This window comes from Xyrauchen texanus, chromosome 33, assembly GCF_025860055.1.
Source record: "Xyrauchen texanus isolate HMW12.3.18 chromosome 33, RBS_HiC_50CHRs, whole genome shotgun sequence".
In the NCBI taxonomy this organism is placed as follows: domain Eukaryota; kingdom Metazoa; phylum Chordata; class Actinopteri; order Cypriniformes; family Catostomidae; genus Xyrauchen; species Xyrauchen texanus.
In genome coordinates, this window is record NC_068308.1 from 12,760,380 (window position 1) to 12,784,357 (window position 23,978).

Consider the following 23,978-nt stretch of genomic DNA (forward strand, 5'->3'; position numbering starts at 1 on the left):
GTGAGATTTCATGCCCCAGTGTTAAACTGGAATTATGTTTGTTAAAGGGACCCAGAATGAAAATTCTGTCACCATTTACTCATGTCGTGTCAAATCCATGTTCCTTTTTTTTCTGTGGAAATCCAAAGGATAAATTTAGCAGAATGTCTATGGATGGGGACCAGGGACTGCCAAGCTTTAAAAAAATGACAAAAAGAGCACCATAGAAGCATCATAAAGCTATACAACTTGTGCAATATATTCCAAATCTTCAGAGGACATGTGGCACCTTTCTATGAAGAACAGACTTAAATTGAAGTCATTATTCACTGAAACTCTTTCCTTGAAAATCTTACTTAACAACCATGGACACAGTTCACCTCACTGTATGGAAAAGAGGAGATTGGGCTACTATAAAAAGCTAAAGAAAAAAATAACCACTGAAGAAATAAAGTCATACAGGTTTAAGTAAATTATGACAGAACAGTCATTTTTTGGGTGAACTGTTCCTTTAATTCACCATGCTGGTTTGTTTTAGTTGACTGTGATTCATGTTTAATTAGGCTCCAGGAGAGAAGTGTGTGCTGATGTGGGGAGATGAGAAAGGCTCTGTGAATTTGCTGTGGATTCTTCAGCCTTTAAATGGGCTCCTTGATATACCATTCACCAACCAATCTGGCCCCGTTCAAATCTATATGCCAGTGAGTGTGTTCATTTTCAGGACTTTTTTACACTTAGTCACTTCATGCATATTAATATATTAGATTGGATTAGAATTGCGTTTTGTATTAAAGCCACATGGGACACAGTCTCTTCCATATTTTAGCTTCTCACACTCAAACAGATGAGAAAGTGGCCTGTGAGAAACGTAACATTTTGCTCCGTTATACTGAGGCTTCACTTGACTGCGGGGGAAGGATCACGGAAAATCCAGGGAGAACAGATACTTTGCCAAATAGACGAATGTGCTTCAAGTCTCACAATCTCAATTAACATGTTAATCTCTGAAATCTTCATTCCCCTCATTTCAGAATGCTATCAATATTCTTTATTGTTACAAAATAAAATAATACTTAACGTAAATACAGATGTGATAGTGACAGCTCGATAGCACGACACAGCAGGGAAATAACAAGCTCTCAAAACTTAAAACTTTACAGAACCAACTGTGCAGTGTCTTCAATATTGTATTATGTGCTTGAAGTCCATTTTCATAAAGAAAATATTATTTACATACCAAGCAATAGAAAAGAACAGATGTCTTATTTTTTGCCTTTTTTCTGGATTTGTTGCTAGTTTATTCAAATATTACAAATACAAAGCACTGAAAAGTTAAATTGTGAATGTGTCCATTTTGAAATATGTATGTATAGTTACAATTATCCAAGTCTCTTGTTTTTATGTGCCAAGGTAAAAGCCAAAATGATATGAGAGAAATGGTGTTCTTTTTTTTTTCCTTTTTTTTTTTTTACAACAGATGCAATGAAGTCTTTCGGGATGTCAGAAAGCTTAAATCTATGTCGTGACTTAAACTAAAATCTTAAAAGGATAGTTCACCCAAAAATGAAAATTCGCTCATCATTTATTCACCCTCATGCCATCCCAGATGTATAGGACTTCCTTTCATCAGCTGAACACATTTGAAGAAAAATCAGCTCTGTAGGTCCTTATAATGCAAGTGGATTGTAACACGATTTTGATGCTCCAAAAAGCTCAGACAATCAGCATTAACGTCATCCATACAACTCCTCTGGTTAAATAAATGTCTTATAAAAAGATAAGATCACTTTTGGTGAGGAAAAGTTAAATACTTAAGTACTTTTTAACTAAAAATAATCACTTTCGTTAAGCAGCAGTATGTACGTTCACGAGAGGGCTGAGGTCACACGGTCTCTCGTGTGATATATTAGCATTGGCATGTTCACGTGAGAAGTGACGCATGCGTGACACATCCGGATGAGCAGCGCTGTTTACAACTGTGTTGGAGGAACGCTGTACAGACCAAACGCCGTAAATAAATAAGAAGCAAATTTAAATAAATATGTCATAAGATTTGGATTTAAGAGGAGAAAAGGAGATACAAGTTTTTTGCACAGCCATATTTATTTGAACCTGATTACTCTGACCAGGAGCACAGGGATATGGAGGAGGCTTGACCAACAGCAGCACAACAACAAGCCTCAGAGAGACAGAGAGCTCAGGAGACATGGTGGTGCACATGTAGGCAATGCCATCAGAGGTAGAGAGCATCTGCTGCAATGAATGGAACGTTGCCATGCCATCGCTGGAAAGACCGCGGGACCTCACCCCTCTCGTGAACGCGCATACTGCTGATTAATGCTGATTTAAATCTATAATATTTAAGTAATTAAATATTGATCTTTTTCACACCAAAAGTGATCATATCGCTTCATAAGACATTCGTTTAACCACAGGAGTCATATGGATAATGTTAATGCTGATTGTCTGAGCTTTTTGGAGCATCAAAAATCATGTTACCATCCACTTTATAAGGACCTACTGAGCTGAGATATATTTCTATTTTTCTTTAAATGTGTTCTGCTGAAGTAAGGAAGTCATATACATCTGGGATGGCATGAGGGTGAATAAATGATGAGAGAATTTTTATTTTTGGGTGAACAATTAATTTAAATGTCATACAAGAAATGGAGTATCAATAACTTTCTAGTAAGTGCATACATTGTATATTTTTGCAAATCAATAGCCTCCACTACAAAAGGGTCTGACTTGGACATCAAACTCCTGGTCTGAATATGAATCTCACTTCGATCCTAGCCTCCGGAATACACAAACCGTGATAATGCTAATGCTGGGAAAAACATTTTTGTAAATTGTTTTTGAGTTTTTGCGGTTCCTCAATCAATATGTCTCAGCCATGATACTTCCTCAAGTGGATTGTGGGGCTCCCAAATGTCTGTATACCGTTTGGAAGGAGTAAAGTTTATGTATGTTTATGTACTGTAAGTATATGGCAGAATAATCAAATGCATTTACACTTGGCTGAGCTGCGTCTTGGATGCATCTTAAACCATCTCCAAATGTATCTTTTCATGACTGGATAGCTATCCACTCAGTAAAAATGCATGAAATAACCAAGTGTAAATACTACCTTTATTGGCCAAATTCAGTTTACAATAATTTGTAACATATGTATAGGGATGCTTGCAAAGTTATTTTAGTGCAAATCAGTTTGGCCTGAAAATTAAATGTCACATTGTTACTGTAAAAACACTTAAATAAGACAAAAGGAACTGTTGAAATTAACCTAAAGGTACAGTATATATTTATCATATCTTCAGAACATATAAACAAGTTGAGTGTCACTGATGTTGTAAAACTGATGTCATAAATACTATTTCCTACCTGCACAGGACATAAATGCTCACAGTGCATGGATCTCCTATCAGCACATCCCAAAAATCCACAGCAGCCCAATTAACAGAATCCAGTATGAGCCCCGTGGTGAGCTCATTATTACATCATCAGAAAGCGCAGCCAGCTCTGTTGTCATCATTGATATCAATCAGAAGAGACAGAAATACATTTGGAGAATCGAAAAGGTGAAAATATGTCATACAACTGTGCATCTCATGTTCAATATCTATGCCATTTTATGAATTTTGCTGTGCCATTATGAGCCATGCATACAGAAAGTTATGTAAGAGAACACCGAAAATCTCTATTGGTCTCAAAAGACCTATTGCACATGTCTAAAACATTTTACAAACACACCACCCCATAAATCCCACGTCTGCCTTAAGAAAGACCAGTAATGCTTAGTAGCACGGATATGTGCAAATGTAGATTAAAAATACTTTTATTGAACTAGAAATGGAGAGACAAACTTTGAATGTTGTCTGAAAATTTTAAAACATGATGTTTGAAGGGTATTTAAGACTTAAATGAAAATAGTGGGTTCAGTACAAGTTAGTTCAATCGACAGCATTTGTGGCATAATGTTGATTACCACAAACATTTAATTCAACTTGTCTTTATAAAAAGCATAAATAAGGGGTACAGTGAGGCACATAAAATAGAAGTGAATGGGGACAATCTGTAAATGTTCTCACAGTTCCAAAAGTATAGCCATAAGATATAACAATATGTATGTTATTGCATTTTTGTTTTAAATTTCATTGATGATGTAACTTGAATGACCATACAAACAATGATGAACAATGAACAACTTCACTGCTCCAATAATATACAAGATTTAAAAGAAGATTTAATGTAAGTGTGTTTATAAAATTATAAGCTTCACATTTCTGCCTTTAAACCCTCCCCATTCACTTGTAAGTGTCTCACTGTAACCTTGATTTTTGCTGCTTTTTTTTTTAAGAAAAGGAGGGATCAGTCAAAGTTATTATTTGTGGTAATCAGCACTATGTAACACATGCTGTTGATTGAGATTAACTTGAAATTTGATTACTAGTCTGCTAAATTAATAGATGTATGCTAGGGTGTTGGGAAACAGACAGAAGGACAAATACTTGGTGACAGTACTGTGCAAAGGTTTTAGGCACTTGTGAACAATTTAGCATAGTGAGGATGTCTTCAAAAATTATGCCATAAATATTTTTCATCTGTCAGTTAACGTCATACAAAGTCTAGTAAACATAAAAAAAGCTAAATCAATATTTGGTGTGAACACCTTTGCCTTCAAAACAGCACCAAATCTCCTAGGTACACCTGGACATATTTTGGACATATTTTGTTTGGCAGAGTCTAAAATGTATATTTCCTATTGACAAACAAAGGCTGAATATATAAATAACCGTCTTAAGAGAAATGTTTTTGTAAAACATATGTGGCCAAATTTTTTGCACAATGCTGTTGCTCGAAAGCTCTAGAAGGAGTGAAAAAGTCATAAAGTTGGAATTCTTAAATTAGGGTTAAGGATTTTGAAAAAACAACAGCTAATGTTTCAGTTACTGATGTAACCTTGGATACCTGAAAAGAAGGAAACGAGATGCTGTGTCAGTAGCTGATGCTATGGGAGCTCCTCTCAGGAATACCGATCTCTAAAACCCTATTCAATCATGGCAGTTACATATTTTCAGGTGACACGTGTTTCTCTGCCCTTCACATCATCAGAATTTTTCTACTGAAGGGAGGAGAGCACATCTGTCTTTGCACTAACAGTGAGAAATCAGTAGTGTGGCAAAGCTACTGAGTGTCTTGTTCCCTCTTTTCAGGGAACCTAGGCTACATCAGTTACCGAGACGTTCCATTTTTAAGTCAATCATTTCGACGCTGTGTAAGTAGCTGATGTTATGGGAGCCGTAAACCATTATGCTGTGCTACTGATTCACACACACATGAAAATGCCTACTAGCAAATTGGGTGGAAAAAAAAGGGTAGAAAAATAGGAAGGAAGAGGGACAAGAAATAAACCATTTATGGTAAAAGCAATGACACTTGTCATTCCAGGTTGCATGAATAGCTCTATAGGACATAACGGTGCTAGACTGAAATGTGATACAATGGCACTAGCCAACAGCGTAGTGGATCACTGAAAATAACACTCTTCGCAGTGTAGTGCAGAAGAAAGAGGATGATATGGTTAAAACCAGTTTGTCAACATAAGACATGACGCTAGCCATCCAGTGTAGTGAAACATTGCAAAAAGATATTCTTCGCATATAGTGGGAAAGGACGAGAAAAAAATCTCATAGACTGTGAATGTAATGCTATGAAACTAGCCAGCAGGGTAGTGAACATGGATAGAAATCAATCTTCTTTCACAGTTAAAACCTGGGAAGGGAGGGCAGAAACATCCAAGATTTAAAACCTGGCAAAGTTGTTAAGGGAAGCCCAAGCTGCAGCCAGATAGATGTCCTCTAAGCAGATGCCCTTTGCCCATGCCCAGGAGGAAGCCACACTCCTGGTAGAATGAGCCAATAGGACACCAATGGGACACTGTATGCCTTGTGACTCATAAGCGAGTGCAATGGCCTCCATGATCCAGAGGGAAATTCTTCGCTTGGAGATGGCCAAACCCTTTGAAAGGCCTCCAAAGCATACAAGGAGCTGTTTAGACAGCTTGAATTGACTAGTTCAGGCAATGGATATGCTTAATGCCCTCACATTCAAAGCATATGCAGTTTCTTAGCCTCATTTAACCAAAAAGGAGGAGAATAGATCGCTTGAAGGGTAACAAGCACTTTGGCCCAGCACTTTGAGCACATAACATTGTTTGGGCATAAGAACAGATTTTGATAGGCCAGGTCCCAGCTCTAAACAAGAGTCTTTGTCCATAAAGGCCAGAAGATCCCCATCATGTTTGACTGATTCCAAATCGAGTAAAAGCACAGTTTTTAAAGGGAGTATGTGTAAGTTACCGCCTCAAATGCCTCAAGCGCATTTAATACCAGTGCTAAGTCCTATGACGAGAGGGTCTTAGTCGTCTCGCACCATGCCAAATTCACCATGTGCACAGACAAACCACCCATGGGTTCATGGCCGGTCGCTATGCAGCAACGTAAGCTTTACGTGGATGGAGTAAGTCCTGTTTCCAAGCACTCTGCAAGAAGTAGAGTATCGTCTGTACAGGGTTACGCGCTAGGTCCTCACTATGGTAGAAACACCAGCCAGCGATTCCTGGGACAGGCCCCCACATAAGCCACTTCTCGTGCCCTGGACCAAGGAGGAGAGCGTATGCGGTCACCGGACCCCACTCACATCCTCAACCATACCATGGGCACTCCCCTACCTTTACTAAGCTGTGAGGACACCAGATTCCCCCTCTCATTTGGACCCTATTTCCCCATGGACACTTTATTTACCCTTTTCTGTTGTTATCTTTATTTAAAATAAACGCTTCTCCGAGGCCTGAAGCCACACCCACTGTGACTGTCTCTTGCTCACCCCGCTACAACACATAAATGATTCATAAGGGTGGTGAGGTTTTGAATTTGTTATTGTGGTTTCAGAGGTAGTGTTCAGACCCCAATAAAAAGTCCTCATTTAGTTGTTTTGACGGATTTATTAAAAAAGACTATTCAACATTTTCCATTGTGTCATACACTGAGGAAGTAATAAGTCATCCCCACAGTGGTAAAAAATTGAATTGGTAAAGCAGACAACCATTGTCTGTATATTGTGTAAAACAAGAGCACTTTCAATAACAACATCGCTACCAATACATAATAACACACAGCATTAATAATCCATTCACTACATGTTAATATTGTTTTGCAGGGAGTCAAGTGTTTTGACTTTAGCTTTTCTCTCAGTATGCTGGTAACTGCTGGTGTGGATCCTGTTGTCAGACTGTGGAACCGCTATGTGACCTCTCATCCAATTGCAGTTCTGCACAGTCACCAGACCTCTGTGGTGGATGTGGTCATTCACCAAGAACTGGGCAAGATCTTCAGCTATGCTAAAGACGCTGTTAGTATTACACTCACTAAATGTCCTCTTGGAAAATAGAGAGAGCTATAAAAAATATACATTGTTTTGATTAGCATGAAGGTGAGTAGTTAATTAATTCTAAATCATAGGAGAACTCATATTAAAGGAATATTTCACCCAATATTAAAAGATTCTGTCATTATTTACTCATGTCATTTCAAAACTACACTGAGCACTTTATGAGGAACACTAAGGTCCTAATAAAGTGTCCAACGTGGTCTTTTGCTGTTGTAGCCCATCAGCCTCAATGTTCAACACGTTGTGCATTCAGAGATGCTATTCTGCTCCCTACAATTGTGCAGAGTGGTTATAAGAATTACCGTAGCCTTTCAGTCAGCTCAAACTAGTCTGGACATTCTCCGTTGACCTCTCTCATCAACAAGGCATTTCCGTCCACAGAACTTCTACTCACTGGATGTTTTTTTTATTTTTTATTTTTTATTTATTTTTACCATTCTGAGTAAAATCTAAAGACTGTTGTGTGTGAAAATCCCAGGAGATCAAAAGTTACAAAAATATTCAAACCAGCCCGTCTGCCACCAAAAATCATGCCATGGTTAAAATCACTGTGATCAAATTTTTCCCCATTCTGATGGATCATGTGAACATTAACTTAAGCTCCTGACCCCTATCTGCATGATTTTATGCTTTGCACTGCTGCCACATGATTGTCTGATCTGATAATTCCACGAATAAGTAGGTGTATAGGTGTTCCTAATAAAGTTCTAAATAAGTGTATTTGCTATAATAATAATAATTATTATTATTCAGTGGAACAGAAAAGTAGAAAAATCACATAGCTCTTTCCACACTATAACAGTTCATAGTGAGAATGTTTGTCAAGTTCCACAAAGGACAATATAAACATAAAAGTAGTCCATATAACACGTGTGTTATATTCCTATTCTTCCGAAGCAATATGACAGCTTTTTAAGAGGAACAAAATGAAGTTTTAGTTCCTTTAAACTTTTAACTATTCCTTTAAAAGGCATCAAAATAACAGTTTTTAATATGCAAGTCACAAATCCCGTCTATATGTTTGTGTCTACTTTCAGGTGCTGAAAATATGGGATATCCCTTCTCAACAATGTGTAAAGACTGTTCGATTGAAATTCCCCAATTTCCAGCCAGGCTTTACACCAGAACAGGGCAGCTTTCCTCTGCTTCTCAACCTGACTGTAGATCATGCACTCTTGGTGACCTGTAGGGAGTATCTGGCCATGCTACGACTGCACAAAGCAGTGCCCAGAAACAGGCCTGGGTTGTACACCTGTGCCCTTTATAATCCTCATCTTGAACAGGTTGGAGTTTCAGCTTGTTAGATTTTTGATTTTAGAACTGAACATTATAGGTTATTATCTTTAGATGGTGTATTGCAATAAGTACCATCTCTGTGTCTGGGTACATTTGTGTATTGTCTAGGTAATCGTGGCCTCTGCTGACTCTTCATTGGCCATGTGGGATGTGAAGACAGGCATTAAGAAGATGGAGATAAGGAATGCTCATGGCAAAGAGGAGATTTCATGTATGGTTCTGGATAATAGCCAGCGCAAGCTAATCTCTGCAGCCACCAATGGCACTATCAAGGCGAGTGTCTGGGATTTCCATGTTACTATTGACTGTCCAGATTCAGATGACATGTCCACAGACTGACCATCTGATGCCTATTGCACACAAAAATAGACATTTCCTATAATTGCAAACTCCAGTCAGACTGGATGAATGCAGTTTCTGGGAGTCGTCTGCACAGGTTTTTATCAGTCTGCCAAGAATTTGTTTTTGAACAAAAGTTTGTGAGGTTCACTTAGTCACAAGTAAACAAGACATCCTTGCACAAATCAGTAGGGACTAATTTACTTGCTGCTAAAGTCATGTAAAAAATAAACTGTGGTTGGTCACTTTACACATTAATCACATGTCCTGTCCTTTCAAAGTGGGCTGTTTTGGGTCAGAAAAAGCTTCAATTTGAATCAGACATTATGCAAGTAGTCAAAAGTCCTACCTCAAAATGAGTGCATCTTAATGCCTTTGGATGCTTTCAATGTAAATAATGCCTTACTAATGTATCAGTGACAGAAATACCACTGTGTGTTTGGAATTTGAAGTGAACCTGAAACATCCAATTTATTTGTCAGTACACTAATTCACTGGATTTTTTGTAATGAAAGATTTTAATTATATTTTATACTTTGTTTTCATGTACATTTCAACAGTATCTCTTTTGATATAAATGATAGTGAAATGGACAGTTACTGAAAGAAACTCTGTAACAATGCTATTTGAGGAAAAATACTTGTCTGTTGATTATTTTTTTGTATTTATTTAGTAGTGATTGGCTATTGTTGCAATCACAACCTTCTATTATTAACTGCTACATTTTCCTTTTAGGTGTGGAACTTACTGAATGGCCACAATCTTCACAAGCTAGAGGCCGTTTCCAACACAGAGGTCACCGGGATCATCTGTCACCATGACAACCAACTTATAGCCACAGGCTGGAGTCGACTGATCGCTCAGTACAGCATTGCATTTTCAAACGTAAGGGCCAGACACACACACACACACACACATTTAATGGCCACTTAAAAGCAAAAAGGGCTTTCAGCCAGTATACACACATAATATCCATTTTCAGGTTGCGGCTTTTATTCTCTTAAATTGGGAATGTACTTTTGTGGTTATACCTTGAGACCAGTGGCGGCTGCTGGTCTTTCAAAGAGGGGAAGCTCATTTTCAGCCTACATTATAAACTTATTTACCCTATTTTTTGCACTAAATCAATCTTAGGAGTTGATCTGCCCTGCTGTTTAATTCAAATTTTTTCCTCGTAAGGAAGACTTTCAAATGGCTTCGCCAAAATCAGGTCGACAATATTAGCACCGTCTGCCATCGTGCGCAGTTTCACCCGTACGACGCTAGCCTAGCCTACTGTATGAATGAACGAATGAACGAACGAACGAACGAACGCTCTAAAACAAAATATATTAAACTTGGTAAAACTGAAACAAGGAATGTGGTGTATAATTGTGTGAAATGTATTATGCAAATTGACTAGCAATTTCGCCAAACAACTATAAAGAAATAGGTTGCAGCAGTTTGTCTTTCGACTACACTTGAGAAATCCGCGATGGGACTGAGCGCGAAATAGCTTCAGTGACTTCTTATAGTACAGATTCGCTGTCGATCAAAAGGAGATGCAGTCTTTCGACAGATCCTCCAATCATCACGCAGAAGCCCAGAGTCCGGGCCAGCCCACTCCTCATTCACCCCCAGAGACGCTGAGTGTCCGTGGGCGGGACATAATCGCAGCATTTATCCAATGACCGTCTATTTTTGGAGCACTGAAAAAAACTGTTCCGAGCAGCCCCATTGAAGTCAATGGACGCTCGGCTTCAACAGGGAAATGCACTGACGCTACGGGAATGTATGAGAAGTAAATCGAGTCAGCTGACCTGCTATATGTAATGTAGCTGATTCTGAACGAATTCGTCTTCGAGATGAACGTGTTCTAACCCATTTTTAGTCAATAAATTGTTTACACAATAGTACATATTTGACCATTATTTTTTTGACATTATAGGGGAAGCTGAGCTTCCCTTGCAGTCTTAAAGAAATCCCCACTGCTTGAGACGTCTATGACAACAAAGTGGGTTTTAATGGGGGTCTGACACTGCACAGAAGCTGACACAGCAGAACTGTAGATCTAAAAGCCATTTACTGAGGTTTATCTGTGAGTATAGGACATCTTTGTCAAAGCAGACCTGTCCTGGAAGTCTGGTCGTCAGCACAGTGATGATATCCTGGCAATGGATCAGTGTCCTGGTCTGGGGCTGCTGGCTACTGGCAGTTACGATGGAGAGATAATTATATGGACCCTGGCTCTTCAGAAACCCATCACACGACTACAGAGATCCCAGCAGGGGAAGTTAGTACAAAATGAGACTTTGGCAAACAAGGTTTTAAAGTGGCTATAACAGGATTTTCTTGCTCTTTTGAAAGTTTAATGTAGGGTGGATTGAGGTGCATTGTACAATATTTTTTGCCATAGAAATGAATGGCAAAAATTGGCCCAATTTAACTGAATTTACCCTACTATGTAGACGAAATCTAACATTCAAAGTTCCATCAAAAGTCCACCCACTTCTTGTATGGAAAATAAGTACTGTAGCATTCAATAAATATCAACTATCAATTAGAATTCACAGAAACAAATAGTAGAATATGGCCTCTTAAAAATATACCTGTAATTTTGTACATTGTTTATGTATATATCGTTGAATTCAAAAAGTTGCATTATCAATTTACAAGTTAGATTCTCGTGTGCTCAGAGTTGATGCATTAAATTGTATATTAGATCATACAAAGTAAATAATTTATAAAATATTTGTTTATGATTAAAGTCATTTTGCATGTTATATTTTTTTATTAACTAGCAAAGGGAAATAATGCACAAGTATTTATGCTGCTGTATGTGTGTGTGTAGAGTATCTCCACCTGTTCGTAGGCTGCTGTTTCTGCAAAGACGAGCCCAGCAAAGTCATTTGAGAAGCAGCGCAGTGCTGCTCAGCTCACAGGCTGGATCTGTCTGCTGGTGGAGCATCTGTGGACCCCAACACAACCATGGTAAACATATAATGGAGAGCAACTCATGATGACTTAACACACCACAAACACCATAATATGGACCCTTTCAAATTGAGGAGTTTTAAATTACACCCTACCTCAAGGACTGCAGTTCCACTTGGTGCACCATATATTTTTAAATGGTGACCAGTCAAAAAGCCTGTTTAAATACACCAATATACCTGTTTAAAATAGAGTTTATCTTAATCCCAAAATGTCTTTGTACACAGTCCACTGTCATGGTGAGCAATTATGTAGTCTCATCCTCAGACGGCACACCCAGAGACTGTTTACTAACCGTCTGATGCACACAAAAATGGCAAGAGCTGAATTTGTCTGTTTCAGTCCAATTGGCAGAATTTCTGTGAGTCAAGGTTCACAGGTGTCTTGTTTGAGACACTTTGCATATCAGTCAGATGGCCTTTTCCTGGGTCAGTGGGCTGTTCTTGGCTAGAATACGCGGCAACGTGGTCCTGAATTTATGCTGATTGAATACTAACATTTATGATGCTGCATTCCCCCTATCTGAATTCAAGTCCCATACAAGAACATTCTTTACAATGCTGTTAAAATATGTAGATGAACAAATATATTATTGCAACAATATAAATGCCAACTTGTGTTCCATACACTCACTGAGCACTTTATTAAGAACACCTGTACACCTACCTGTTCATGCGATTATCTAATCAGCCAATCGTGTGGCAGCAGTGCAATGAAAATGTGATCTCAGTGGGATGATTGTTGGTGCCAGACAGGCTGTTTGAGTATTTCTGTAACTGCTGATCTCCTGGAATTTTCACACACAACAGTTTCTAGAGTTTACTCAGAATGTTGCCAAAAACAAAAAACATCCAGTGAGCGGCAGTTCTCGAGACAGAAAGGCCTTGTTGATGAGAGAGGTCAATGGAGAATGGCCAGACTGGTTCAAGCTGACAGAAAGTCTACGGTAACTCAGATAACCATTCGGTACAATCGTAGTGAGCAGAATAGCATCTCAGAATGCACAACTTATCAAACCTTAAGGCGGATGGGCTACAACAGCATGAGACCATGTCGAAGGTTCCACTTCTGTAAGCCAAGAACAAAAATCTGAGGCTGCAGTGGGCACAGGCTCACCAAAACTGGACAGTTGAAAACTGGGAAAACGAATCTCGATTTGTGCTGAGGCACACAGATTTTGTCGACAGTAGCAGGAATCCATAGACCTAACCTACCTTGTGTCAAAAGTCCAGGCTGATGGCGGTGGTGTAATGTGTGGGAAATGTTTTCTTGGCACATTTGGGCCCGTTTATACAAATCAATCATTGCTTGAATACCACAGCCTATTTGACTATTGATGCTGACTTTGTGCATCCCTTCATGGCCACAATTTGCCCATCTTCTAATGGCTACTTCCAGCATGATAATGCAACATATCACAAAGCAAAAGTCATCTCAAACTGGTTTCATGAACATGAGAATGAATTAAATGTTCTTCAGTTGCTTTTCCAGTCACCGGATCTGAATCCAATAGTAAACCTTTGGGATGTGGTAGAACGGGATTCACAGCATGAATATGCAGCTGAAAAATCTACAGATATAATGTGATGCAATCATGTCAACATGAACGAGAATCTCAAAGGAATGTTTCCAACATCTTGTGGAATCCATGCCACGAAGCATCAAGGCTGTTTTGAGAGCAAAGGGAGGTCCTACCCAGTATTAGTACTGTATAGTGTTCATAATAAAGTATTCAGTGAGTGATTCCATTTTATGAGAAGAATGCACAGAGCAGTAGATAAATTACTTGTTTTGTCAATCATGTCTGATGCAGGACAGTTCTATGCACCTGATAAATCTGATGAGAGTGTAATGGGTTTAAGCACAGACCAGGAAAATAATCTACTCATAACTGGAGACACCACAGGATCCATCAAGGTCTGGGACATCTCTCTGTATGCCTTATCAAATCGAAATGAGGTATGAAAATTCATCTCTACTGTTCATATACGGTGAATACAGGTAAATTGGGCCACTTTTTTGTCACTGAGATGAATGGTAGGCCAAAGTGGGTCATTTTACTTAAATTCACACTAATTGAAGATGAAGTTCATGAAGTTCATTATTTCTGTCTATGTTTGATAATCTTTAAGTTTATTACTATGAACTTAGTAAACACTGTGCAGAAAATACTGTATACTGCCTACTATTTTTTAAACATAGTATTGTAGGTGTAACAATGGAACGCATCAATCTGCTTTCTGGAAGTAAAACTCCCATTCATTCTCTCCATAGGCAAATTCATTTTTTAAATATAACTTACAAACATTTTAAAAGAGAGACCTATCATGAACTCCAAAGTTGTTAATCTATGGTAGAGTACAGTATATGCAACTGTTAAAGCCATCAGTCCATGTTATTACAAATATTGAAAGAAAAACTACACTACCCATGATTCTGAGGAAAATGCATCAATCAAAGAATTGCGATAAAGTGTGCCAAATGAGCTCTTTAGTGACACCCATTCCGATGACGCATGAGTCAGCCTTATATATTTGCATATATCAGAACATTTTGCATTCAAATTAAAATATATTGTTTCTATACTTGAAGTCAGCAGTTTTAATTCAACAGTTTTACGTTGTCCCAATGTCTTTCACTAGATTTTTCACACTCTTTCATGGGATTGTTCATTTCCTCATGAAAGACGGTTAGTGCACAGTCTCGTACCTTTGTCTTTTTGTCCGATTTACAAATACTTTTTTGCTGCAAATCAAAATGTGATTCACCTCTAAGCTGGTTTGTCTGGTTCATGGATTAGAACATTTTTATGAGGGATTATATGAAATCTCTATTGAAAAGATTTATGGTATTAATACTTCTGGAACCAAGGCTGAAAAAGTGGGTGGGCACTGTTGCGCTCGCTTGAAAATGGAAGGTTAACTCTAACGCATTGCATTGTGAGATACAGTATTCTGTGCAGTGTACTTTATAAAATATGTACAGTATGTTAGATTGTATTGTTAGTATTTTAGTATGTTATTCCTAACATAGCCTATGTCTGTGTCTTAAAGTCTGCAAAAGGATTTCCCCCACTGTTACACTTTTGGAGGGCACATGAGAGGGCGATAGTGAGCAGTGAGTTTCTTGTGTATGGCTCGCAACTCTTCTTACTGAGTGTGTCAGAGGACCACAAGGCCTGTCTCTGGACCACTGATGGAGGTAGTGTGGGGTGGTTTGGACAGCAACAGCAGTGGGAATTGAGCAACCCAGACACTTATCAGATCCACAGGTATAATTCTGTATCTGTTATTAGGCTAAATGATTGTTAAATCAGTCAGTCTGTGCTGGTAAACTTGCAGAAATCCCAGCTTTAAAACCATCTTAGGGTATATGACCTGACATTCTCATAATGCTCTTGTGAAGAAGACTCTAAGCTAGCATGCATTCAAAGGAAACCCCACTAAGGCTGGCTGCTATTGTCTGTTTTGGAAAATAAAGAATTCCATTGTCAAATTGGGAAATAAATGCAGCCTTAAAGGAATAGTTGAGCCAAAAATTAAAATTCTCTCATAATTTACTCACTCTCATGCCATCTCAGATGTGAAGAATTTTCCAGCTCTGTAGGTCCATACAATGCAAGTGAATGGGAAACAAGACTTTGAAGTACCAAAAACATCTAAAAGGTAGCATAAAAGTAATCCATAAGACTCCAGAGGTTAATATTTAAGTTGTTTTTTTACTATTAATCACCACTTTCACTTTCACATCTTCTTTTGCTTTTGGCGAATCACATTCTTCGTGCGTATTTCCACCTACTAGGCAGGAAGGCTGTCACGAATGTAAGGCAATGAAGGCAGACGAAGGTTGAGGATCCAAATGCAGCTTAATTTATTACTAACAAAATGCAAAGAAAAACCCTCAATGGGGAAATAAACAAGAACAGAGAACTCGGGCAGGGAACACAGACCAGGCTAACTACATTCACAAACATTCAACGACAGACCAGGACTGAACCAAAAACTGGGGTATAAATACATGAACAAGGGACAAAGGGGCCAATGAACAAACAGAACTCAAAACAAGATAACAAGATGATAACAGAAGCAAATGGCAAACTAATGAGGACAGGTGAAAACAATGACAGAAAACACGAACGCTAACAAGACTGTGGAGCTACAAAAGGGACAACAGTGAAAAATATGGAATAACAAAAGGGACAAAAATGGAAAACAAAGGGGCAACGGTAAAACAAGACAAGGTCATACATAACTTAGCCCCCCCTCTAAGGATCGGATCCCAGACGATCCTAAAGGAAAAGAGAAAAAAAACACCAAAAGACAAAAAGGAACCCACAGAAAACAAAATGATGGCACCGGGGCACAGAGGGCAGGCAGAAGTCCAATGGGGCACAGAGGGCAGGCAGGAAGTCCAATGGGGCACAGAGGGCAGGCAGGAAGTCCAAGGGGGCACAGAGGGCAGGCAGGAAGTCCAAGGGGGCACAGAGGACAGGCAGGAAGTCCAAGGGGGCACAGGGGGCAAGGACAGGTTCAGGTGGTCTGGGAGCTGGACACCGGGCAAGGATAGGTTCAGGAGGCCTGGGAGCTGGCCACAGGGCAAGGATAGGTTCGGGGGACCGGGGAGGAGGCCACAGGACAGGGACTGGGTCAGGGGGCCCGGGAGGAGGCCACAGGACAGGGGTCAGGTCAGGAGGCCTGGGAGGAGGCCCTAGAGGCGGTGACCTGGAAGGCTCGGGAGGCTCTGAGGGCGGAGCCGTAGGAGGCTCGGGGAGAAGGGCCGTGGAAGACTCGAGAGGCTCTGGAGGCGGAGCCCTGGAAGGCTTGAGAGGCGGAGCCCTGGGAGGCTCAAGAGGCTTGAGAGGCAGAGCCCTGGGAGGCTCAAGAGGCTTGAGAGGCGGAGCCCTGGGAGGCTCAAGAGGCTTGAGAGGCGGAGCCCTAGGAGGCTCGGGAGGAGGAGCCGTGGAAGGCTCGGGAGGAAGAGCCGTGGAAGGCTCGAGAGGCCTGAGAGGCGGAGCTCTGGAAGTCTTGAGAGGCTTGAGAGGCGGAGCCCTGGGAGGCTCAAGAGGCTTGAGAGGTGGAGCCCTAGGAGGCTCGGGAGGAGGAGCCGTGGAAGGCTCGGGAGGAAGAGCCGTGGAAGGCTCGAGAGGCCTGAGAGGCGGAGCTCTGGAAGGCTCGAGAGGCTCGAGAGACGGAGCCCTGGAAAGCTCGGGAGGCGGAGCTCTGGAAAGCTCAGGAGGCGGAGCTCTGGAAAGCCCGGGAGGCGGAGCGCTGGGAGGCTCGCTCACAGTGACTGACGAGGGCTCAGGCTCGCAGACCGGGGCAGGCGTGGGCTCTGGCTCGCAGACCGGGGCAGGCGTGGGCTCCGGCTCGCAGACCGGGGCAGGCGTGGGCTTTCCTTCTCCTCCTCTTCCGGGCGGAAGAAGTTGGCAGCGCTGGCTCATCGATCCGGGTAGGCAGGGGCTCAGGCTCGACAGCCGGAATCACGAGGGGTGGTTCCTCGGGCGCGAGGTTCCTCAGAACGAGGCTCATGTACTCCCTCCATGGGAGCTCTCCGGGTATCGGCGCCACTCTCCACCGGGATGACGGTAACCCAACCCAGTAGATGGACTTCAGGGCGTCGTCGTTGAGCCCGGTGTGGATGGCGACCGTGGAGAAGAGCCGTGAGTACTCGCGGACAGGAAGATTTTCCTGGGACAGTTTGAGGAAAACCGCTGCTAGATCCATTTGGTGGTCTATCGTTCTGTCACGAATGTAAGGCAATGAAGGCAGACGAAGGTTGAGGATCCAAATGCAGCTTACTTTATTACTAACAAAATGCAAAGAAAAACCCTCAATGGGGAAATAAACAAGAACAGAGAACTCGGGCAGGGAACACAGACCAGGCTAACTACATTCACAAACATTCAACGACAGACCAGGACTGAACCAAAAACCGGGGTATAAATACATGAACAAGGGACAAAGGGGCCAATGAACAAACAGAACTCAAAACAAGATAACAAGATGATAACAGAAGCAAATGGCAAACTAATGAGGACAGGTGAAAACAATGACAGAAAACACGAACGCTAACAAGACTGTGGAGCTACAAAAGGGACAACAGTGAAAACTATGGAATAACAAAAGGGACAAAAATGGAAAACAAAGGGGCAACGGTAAAACAGGACAAGGTCATACATAACAAAGGCGTATTTGTAGTAAAAAAGGACTTATATATTAAGCTGTTTCTCTCCCATACTTATTATATCACCTCTGAAGATATGCCCTGCATCCGAAACCACGTACTGTCACGGTATGTCCTGTATTTGATGAAGCATGCATTTCTCGGCCAGTAAAACAGTACGTTCTTTAGGTATGAATGCAAGTATTATGAAAAGATTCCAGACATGCTTCATCCAGGGGCTTAGGTATTGAACCATAACCGATTATATATAACATAAGAACAACATTTTTGGAAAAACTCTGCTCTGGTTTTGTTAAACAAGAACCATTTAAGCACAATGAACAACTTTCTTGGTATATATAGCACAAACGGTTAAAAAGAGCCGCCTGACTCGCGGTTCTCCACCATTTTTTTAAACCCAGCATTTTGAACATGACGTCACCTCAGTGCCCAAAAGATTATGGGATCCTTAAGTGTCGATCTGCACTTCAAAATCTCACCGGAAATAGTAGGTCATCTGGGTATTTCTCACTTACTGCTTCATGAATACTGAGGATTCGGACATACTTCTCTATTGACATACTGTTTTTGGCATACTATATAGTAGGGAAGTATGGATATTCAGACACAATGATAGATTTCACCCATGATGTCAAAAGGATACATTTTAGCTGCCTTTATGTGTTTTTGCAGCTTAACATTTTTGGCAATCATTCACTTGCATTGTATGGATTTACAGAGCTGAGATATTCTTCTTAAAATCTTCATTTCTGTTCAGCAGAATGATGAGAGAAGTTTTATTTTTGGGTGAACTATCCCTTTAATATAATCTTTTCAACAGTGAAATTCTTGAATGTTTGTAATACACACACATGTTCTTCCAACAATAACCATACGGTGGCCCCCAAAAGTTTCTGGACATGTTTGGATACTTAAATCATATTTATCAATCCCAAAATATACACTGGCGACCAAAAGTTTGGAATAATTTACTGATTTTGCTCTTATGGAAAGAAATTGTCTCGGTTACTGTCATAACCTCCATTCCCTGATGGAGGGAACGATGCATTGTGTCGATTTAGTGACAGTAGGGGTCACTCTTGAGAGCCCAGAATAACCTCAATCTTTGAGAAAAGGCCAATGGGAATTTGGCGAGCAGAATTTACATGCCACTCCACCGGACATATGGGTATAAAAGGAGAAGGTATGCCCACTCTCATTCAGGTTTTGTGCTAAGGAGCCGAGACAAGGTCCCGGATATTTCAGCGGCTAGTTCAGCATTGTGGCAAGGCAAGAGGGACACAACGTCTCATTCCCTCTATCAGGGAACGGAGGTTACGACAGTAACCGAGAATTTCCCCTTCTGTCACTCACTCGACGTTGTGCCGATTTAGTGACAATAAGGGTCCCGATTGAAGTGAATGTGCCAGCCGTGGCCTTTTCTCTCTATGTTTTCTCTCCACAGAGTATTAGATTCAGCTGTGGCCATTTAATGCTATTATATGCATCAGGGAAGGTGTTCTTTTCCTATCCTATTCTTTCAGGGGGAAAAGGCCCTGTGGAGACCACATCCTGGCTAAAAGGGGAGGTCAACATGTGGCAATATGACACATGGGCTCACCAGCCGCACATGGAAGAGGCACGGTGGTAGGTCCTGCCTCGAAGGGGAAGAGCTCTACAAACACAGCGACCGGGGGCAGAGAGAGCCACACTCCTTGTAGAGTGTGCTCGAAGCCACAAGGGGGCGACACGGGCTGGATCTGGTAGGCCAATGCAATGGCGTCCACATTCCAGTGGGTAAGCCTCTTTTTTGAGACCGCATTCCCTTTCCGCTGTCCACCAAAGCTAACAAAGAGCTACTCAGCGCATCTAAAGCTCTGCGTGCGATCCAAGTAGATGCGCAAAGCACGCACCGGACACAGCAACGATAAGGCTGGGTCTGCCTCCTCCCAGGACGGTGCTTGCAGGCTCACCACCTGATCCCTAAAAGGGGTCGTGGGAACCTTGGCACATAGCCCGGTCGGGGTCTCCGGATCATGTGAGAGTCTTCCGGACCGAACTCCAGGCATATTTGGCTGACACTGAACGCTTGCAGGTTCCTGACCCTCTTGATGGAAGTGAGCGCGGTCAGTAGAGCAATCTTTAATGAGACGGTCTTTAATTCGACTGACTCTAGGGGCTCGAACTGGGCTCTCCGAAGGCCCAGCAGGACCATTGAGAGGTCCCATGAGGGAAAGAAGAGCGGCCTAGGAGGGTTCGGCCTCCTGGTGCCTCTCTGGAACCTGATGATCAGGTCATGCTTACTAAGGGACTTACCTTCAACTGCGTCATGGTGTGCTGCTTTAGCAGCTACGGACAGCCGCCCCTCCAGCTTCTCCTGCAGGAAGGAATGCACTTACCTTACCCTATCTGTGGGGGTCTTCGCTATGGGAAGACCCATAGCAGAGGATTTGTCCACCTCAGGAGCGCTTAGGAGCCTTCAGGGTCCTCGTGCCAGGCCGTGGGGCGTCCGTGGGGGTGTCCGCTTCCTGCTGGGGGCTCTATGCTGGGGCCGAGAACTGGGGCCAGGCTTTGGTGGAGTCTGGTGAGCAGATGGGGTATGTGATCTTGAGTCGTGCCGGGGCCTCCGTCTGCTTTTTCACCATCGGGAACTGCTGGGCAAAGTCTTCAATGGTGTCGCTGAATAGGCAGATCTGAGAGATGGGCGCATTGAGAAAGCAAACTTTGCTGACATCCCTCATCTCGACCAGATTCAGCCACAGGTGATGCTCCTGGGACACCAAGGTTGACATCGCCTGCCCGAGTGCTCATGCTGTGACCGTCATTGCCTGGAGGGCAAGTTCAGTCACCGAGCACAGATCCTGCAGCACATTGGGATCAGGACTACCCACATGCAGCTCTTTCAGAGCCTTGGCCTGGTGTACTTGCAGCAGGGCAATGGCATGCAGGGCAGAGACAGCCTGTCCAGCAGCACTGTAGGCTTTGGTCGCCAGAGACGACGTAGTCCTACAGGCCATGGAGGGGAGTGCCGGGCATTCCCACCAGGTGGCGGTGTTTTGCGGGCGCAGGTGCACTGCGATTGCCTTATCCACCTGAGGAACCTCTGTGTACCTGTGGGCCGCCCCTCCGTCGAGAGTAGTGAGAGCGGACGAACCTGGAAGTCGATTTCGGCAGCAAAAGAGGCCCTCCATGACATTGTCAGTTCATCGCGCACTTCCGGGAAGAAAAGGACCGGGGGGGGGGCCTGACCATGAGCAGCGCCCTGAACCCAGGAACCAATTATCTAGCCGCTTATGGGAGGACAGAGGGTTCCAGTCCAACCCGATACATGTAGCGGCCCGGGCAAGCACAGTGGTCAGCTTTGCATCGGCCTCAGACTGGGTGGGCAGACCCGAAGGTTGCAGCCCAGTCGAGTCCTCAGCGTCATCGTCATTCGTCATTGCCATCGTCAGTGCGCTCTCCTATGCAGCGATCGAGAACTGGCCATGAGGCGAGCTGGTCTCATCTCGGAACTCAACGCAAACAAGTGTGCTGGGGAACGGGAGGTCCGCTGGGATTTACCCGGCGAGACCACACCCATTTCCCTAAACCGTCTCCAGGGCCAGCCGGGCCGGCCTTGTACTCGTAGGTAGAAGGCGTAGCACAGGGGGTGGCTGGAGTGGCTTTCCCCCGGAAGAAGGAAAGCCATGACAGCAATGTTGCCATGGTCATATTCTTGCAATGAGAACATGAACCATCCACAAACGCTGCCTCATTGTGATCACTGCCCAGACATGTGAGGCAGCGCCCGTGGCCGTCGGAGGTGGAGAGATAACGACCACATCCAGGAATCACAGAAAGATGGAAAGGCATCTTTATAAAGACGAGTCTTTAAAATGACATTTACCTCAATGTGTTTGCTCTTAAAGAGGAAATATACTCTCTTAGTAGCGCTGTCGAAGCACCCAGGGGCATAATCTGCACTAGGCGTGCAGAAGGAGAGAAAGCCACTGGAATGCGCCGTATATCCAACAGTTTATGCTTCTTTCAGAGGTGAATGGAACAGCAGCAGTATTCAGCTCACTGATACAGAAATCTGAATGAGAGTGGGCATTCCTTCTCCTTTTATACCCGTATGTCCGGGGGAGTGGCATGCAAATTCCACTCGCCAATTCCCACTGGCCTTTTCTCAAAGATTGAGGTATTTTGGGGCTCTCAAGTGTGACCCCTAGTGTCAGTACATTGACAAAACTTCGAGTGAGAGACAGAAGGGGAATGGTACTTTTATTCACAAAAGTGGCATTCAACTGATCACAATGTATAGTCAGGACATTAATAACGTGAAAAATTACTATTACAATTTGAAAAAGAAAAATTCTGAACTTCAAAGAGCTCTCATCAAAAAATCTTCCATGTGCAGCAATGACAGCATTGCAGATCCTTGGGATTCTAGCTGTCAATTTTTGTGCCATTTCACCCCACGCTTCCTGTAACACTTGTCAAAGGGCTGTCTTGTCGAGCACTTCTCACGCACCTTACAGTCTAGCTGATCCTAAAAATGCTCAATGGGGTTAAGACCCATAACACTATTTTCCAATTATCTATTGTCCAGTGTCTGTGTGTCTTTGCCCTCTCTAGCCTTTTCTTTTTGAATTCTTCCCATAAGGCCTGCACCCCTGAGTCTTCTCTTTGCTGTTGTACATGAAACTGGTGTTAAGGATGTAGAATTCAATGAAGCTCTCAGATTAGGACATGTGAGGCATCTATTTCTCAAACTAGAGACTCTAATGTACTTATCCTCTTGTTTAGTTGTACATCTGGGCCTTCCACATCTCAATCTGTCCTTGTTAGAGCCAGTTGTGCTTTGTCTTTGAAGGCTGTAGTGTACACCTTTGTATGAAATCTTCAGTTTTTTTTGGCAATTCCAAGCATTGTATAGCCTTCATTCCTCAAAACAATGATTGACTGACGGGTTTCTAGAGAAAGCTGTTTCTTTTTTTCAATTTTTTACCTAATATTGACCTTAAGACATGCCAGTCTATTGCATACTGTGCCAACTCAAAAACACACACAAAGACAATGTTAAGCTTCATTTAATGAACAAATTGGTTTTAGCAGTGTTTGATATAATGCTAAGTGTTTTCCTAGTACCAAATAAGCAATTTAGCATGATTCCTCATGGATAAGGTGTTGGAGTAATGGCTGCTGGAAATGAGGCCTGTCAAGATTTTATCAAAAATGACTTTTTTTTCAAATAATGATGGTGCTGTTCATATCAGTAATGTCCTGACTATACTTTGTGATCAGTTGAATGCCACTTTGGTGAATTAAAGTACCAATTTCCTTCCGAAATAGCAAAATCTGTACATTATTCCAAACTTTAGGCTGCCAGTGTATATCAATTTGTCAATATGTCAAACCAAGTGGCATCAACTAACAAATGTTGCTAGATCTTTTCTCAGAACTAACTTTTCTCAGCCATTTGTACTACATGATAAATCTCAATATAAGCAAGAATGTAAGTAGTCAACCCAATCTAGAAGCTCATATTCTGGGCCAGATGTAATCCTAGTGGCTGGAGTGACTGTGGAATATTTAATCAATCTCCAAATTTGGCAGGGCTGACTTGGCGATAAACCCACTGGGAGGCTTTAACAAATAAACCAACAGAGAGAATGTTTCGATGGTCAGATTTAACTGCTGTTAAACCCAAGCATATGGCTGAAGCAGCTGCTGCGTGTTGAAGGGTAGACAGTTCCAGAGAAACCATATATTTTATCTTTTGTATGGTTGTTGTT

General features: G+C 42.1%; 1 protein-coding gene across 1 annotated transcript in view; it reads left to right on the forward strand.

The window, feature by feature from the left end:
• The window catches only part of LOC127627244 (WD repeat-containing protein 49), a 38,286-nt gene that overhangs the window by 1,505 nt on the left and 12,803 nt on the right, over nt 1-23,978 (forward strand). The window contains exons 5-14 of the mRNA XM_052103585.1: nt 543-680; nt 3,372-3,560; nt 7,201-7,392; nt 8,469-8,714; nt 8,836-9,000; nt 9,802-9,951; nt 11,154-11,338; nt 11,897-12,036; nt 13,853-13,998; nt 15,093-15,310. Of these exons, the coding sequence (XP_051959545.1) occupies nt 543-680; nt 3,372-3,560; nt 7,201-7,392; nt 8,469-8,714; nt 8,836-9,000; nt 9,802-9,951; nt 11,154-11,338; nt 11,897-12,036; nt 13,853-13,998; nt 15,093-15,310 (1,769 nt within the window). The remainder of the gene's footprint in view (nt 1-542; nt 681-3,371; nt 3,561-7,200; nt 7,393-8,468; nt 8,715-8,835; nt 9,001-9,801; nt 9,952-11,153; nt 11,339-11,896; nt 12,037-13,852; nt 13,999-15,092; nt 15,311-23,978) is intronic.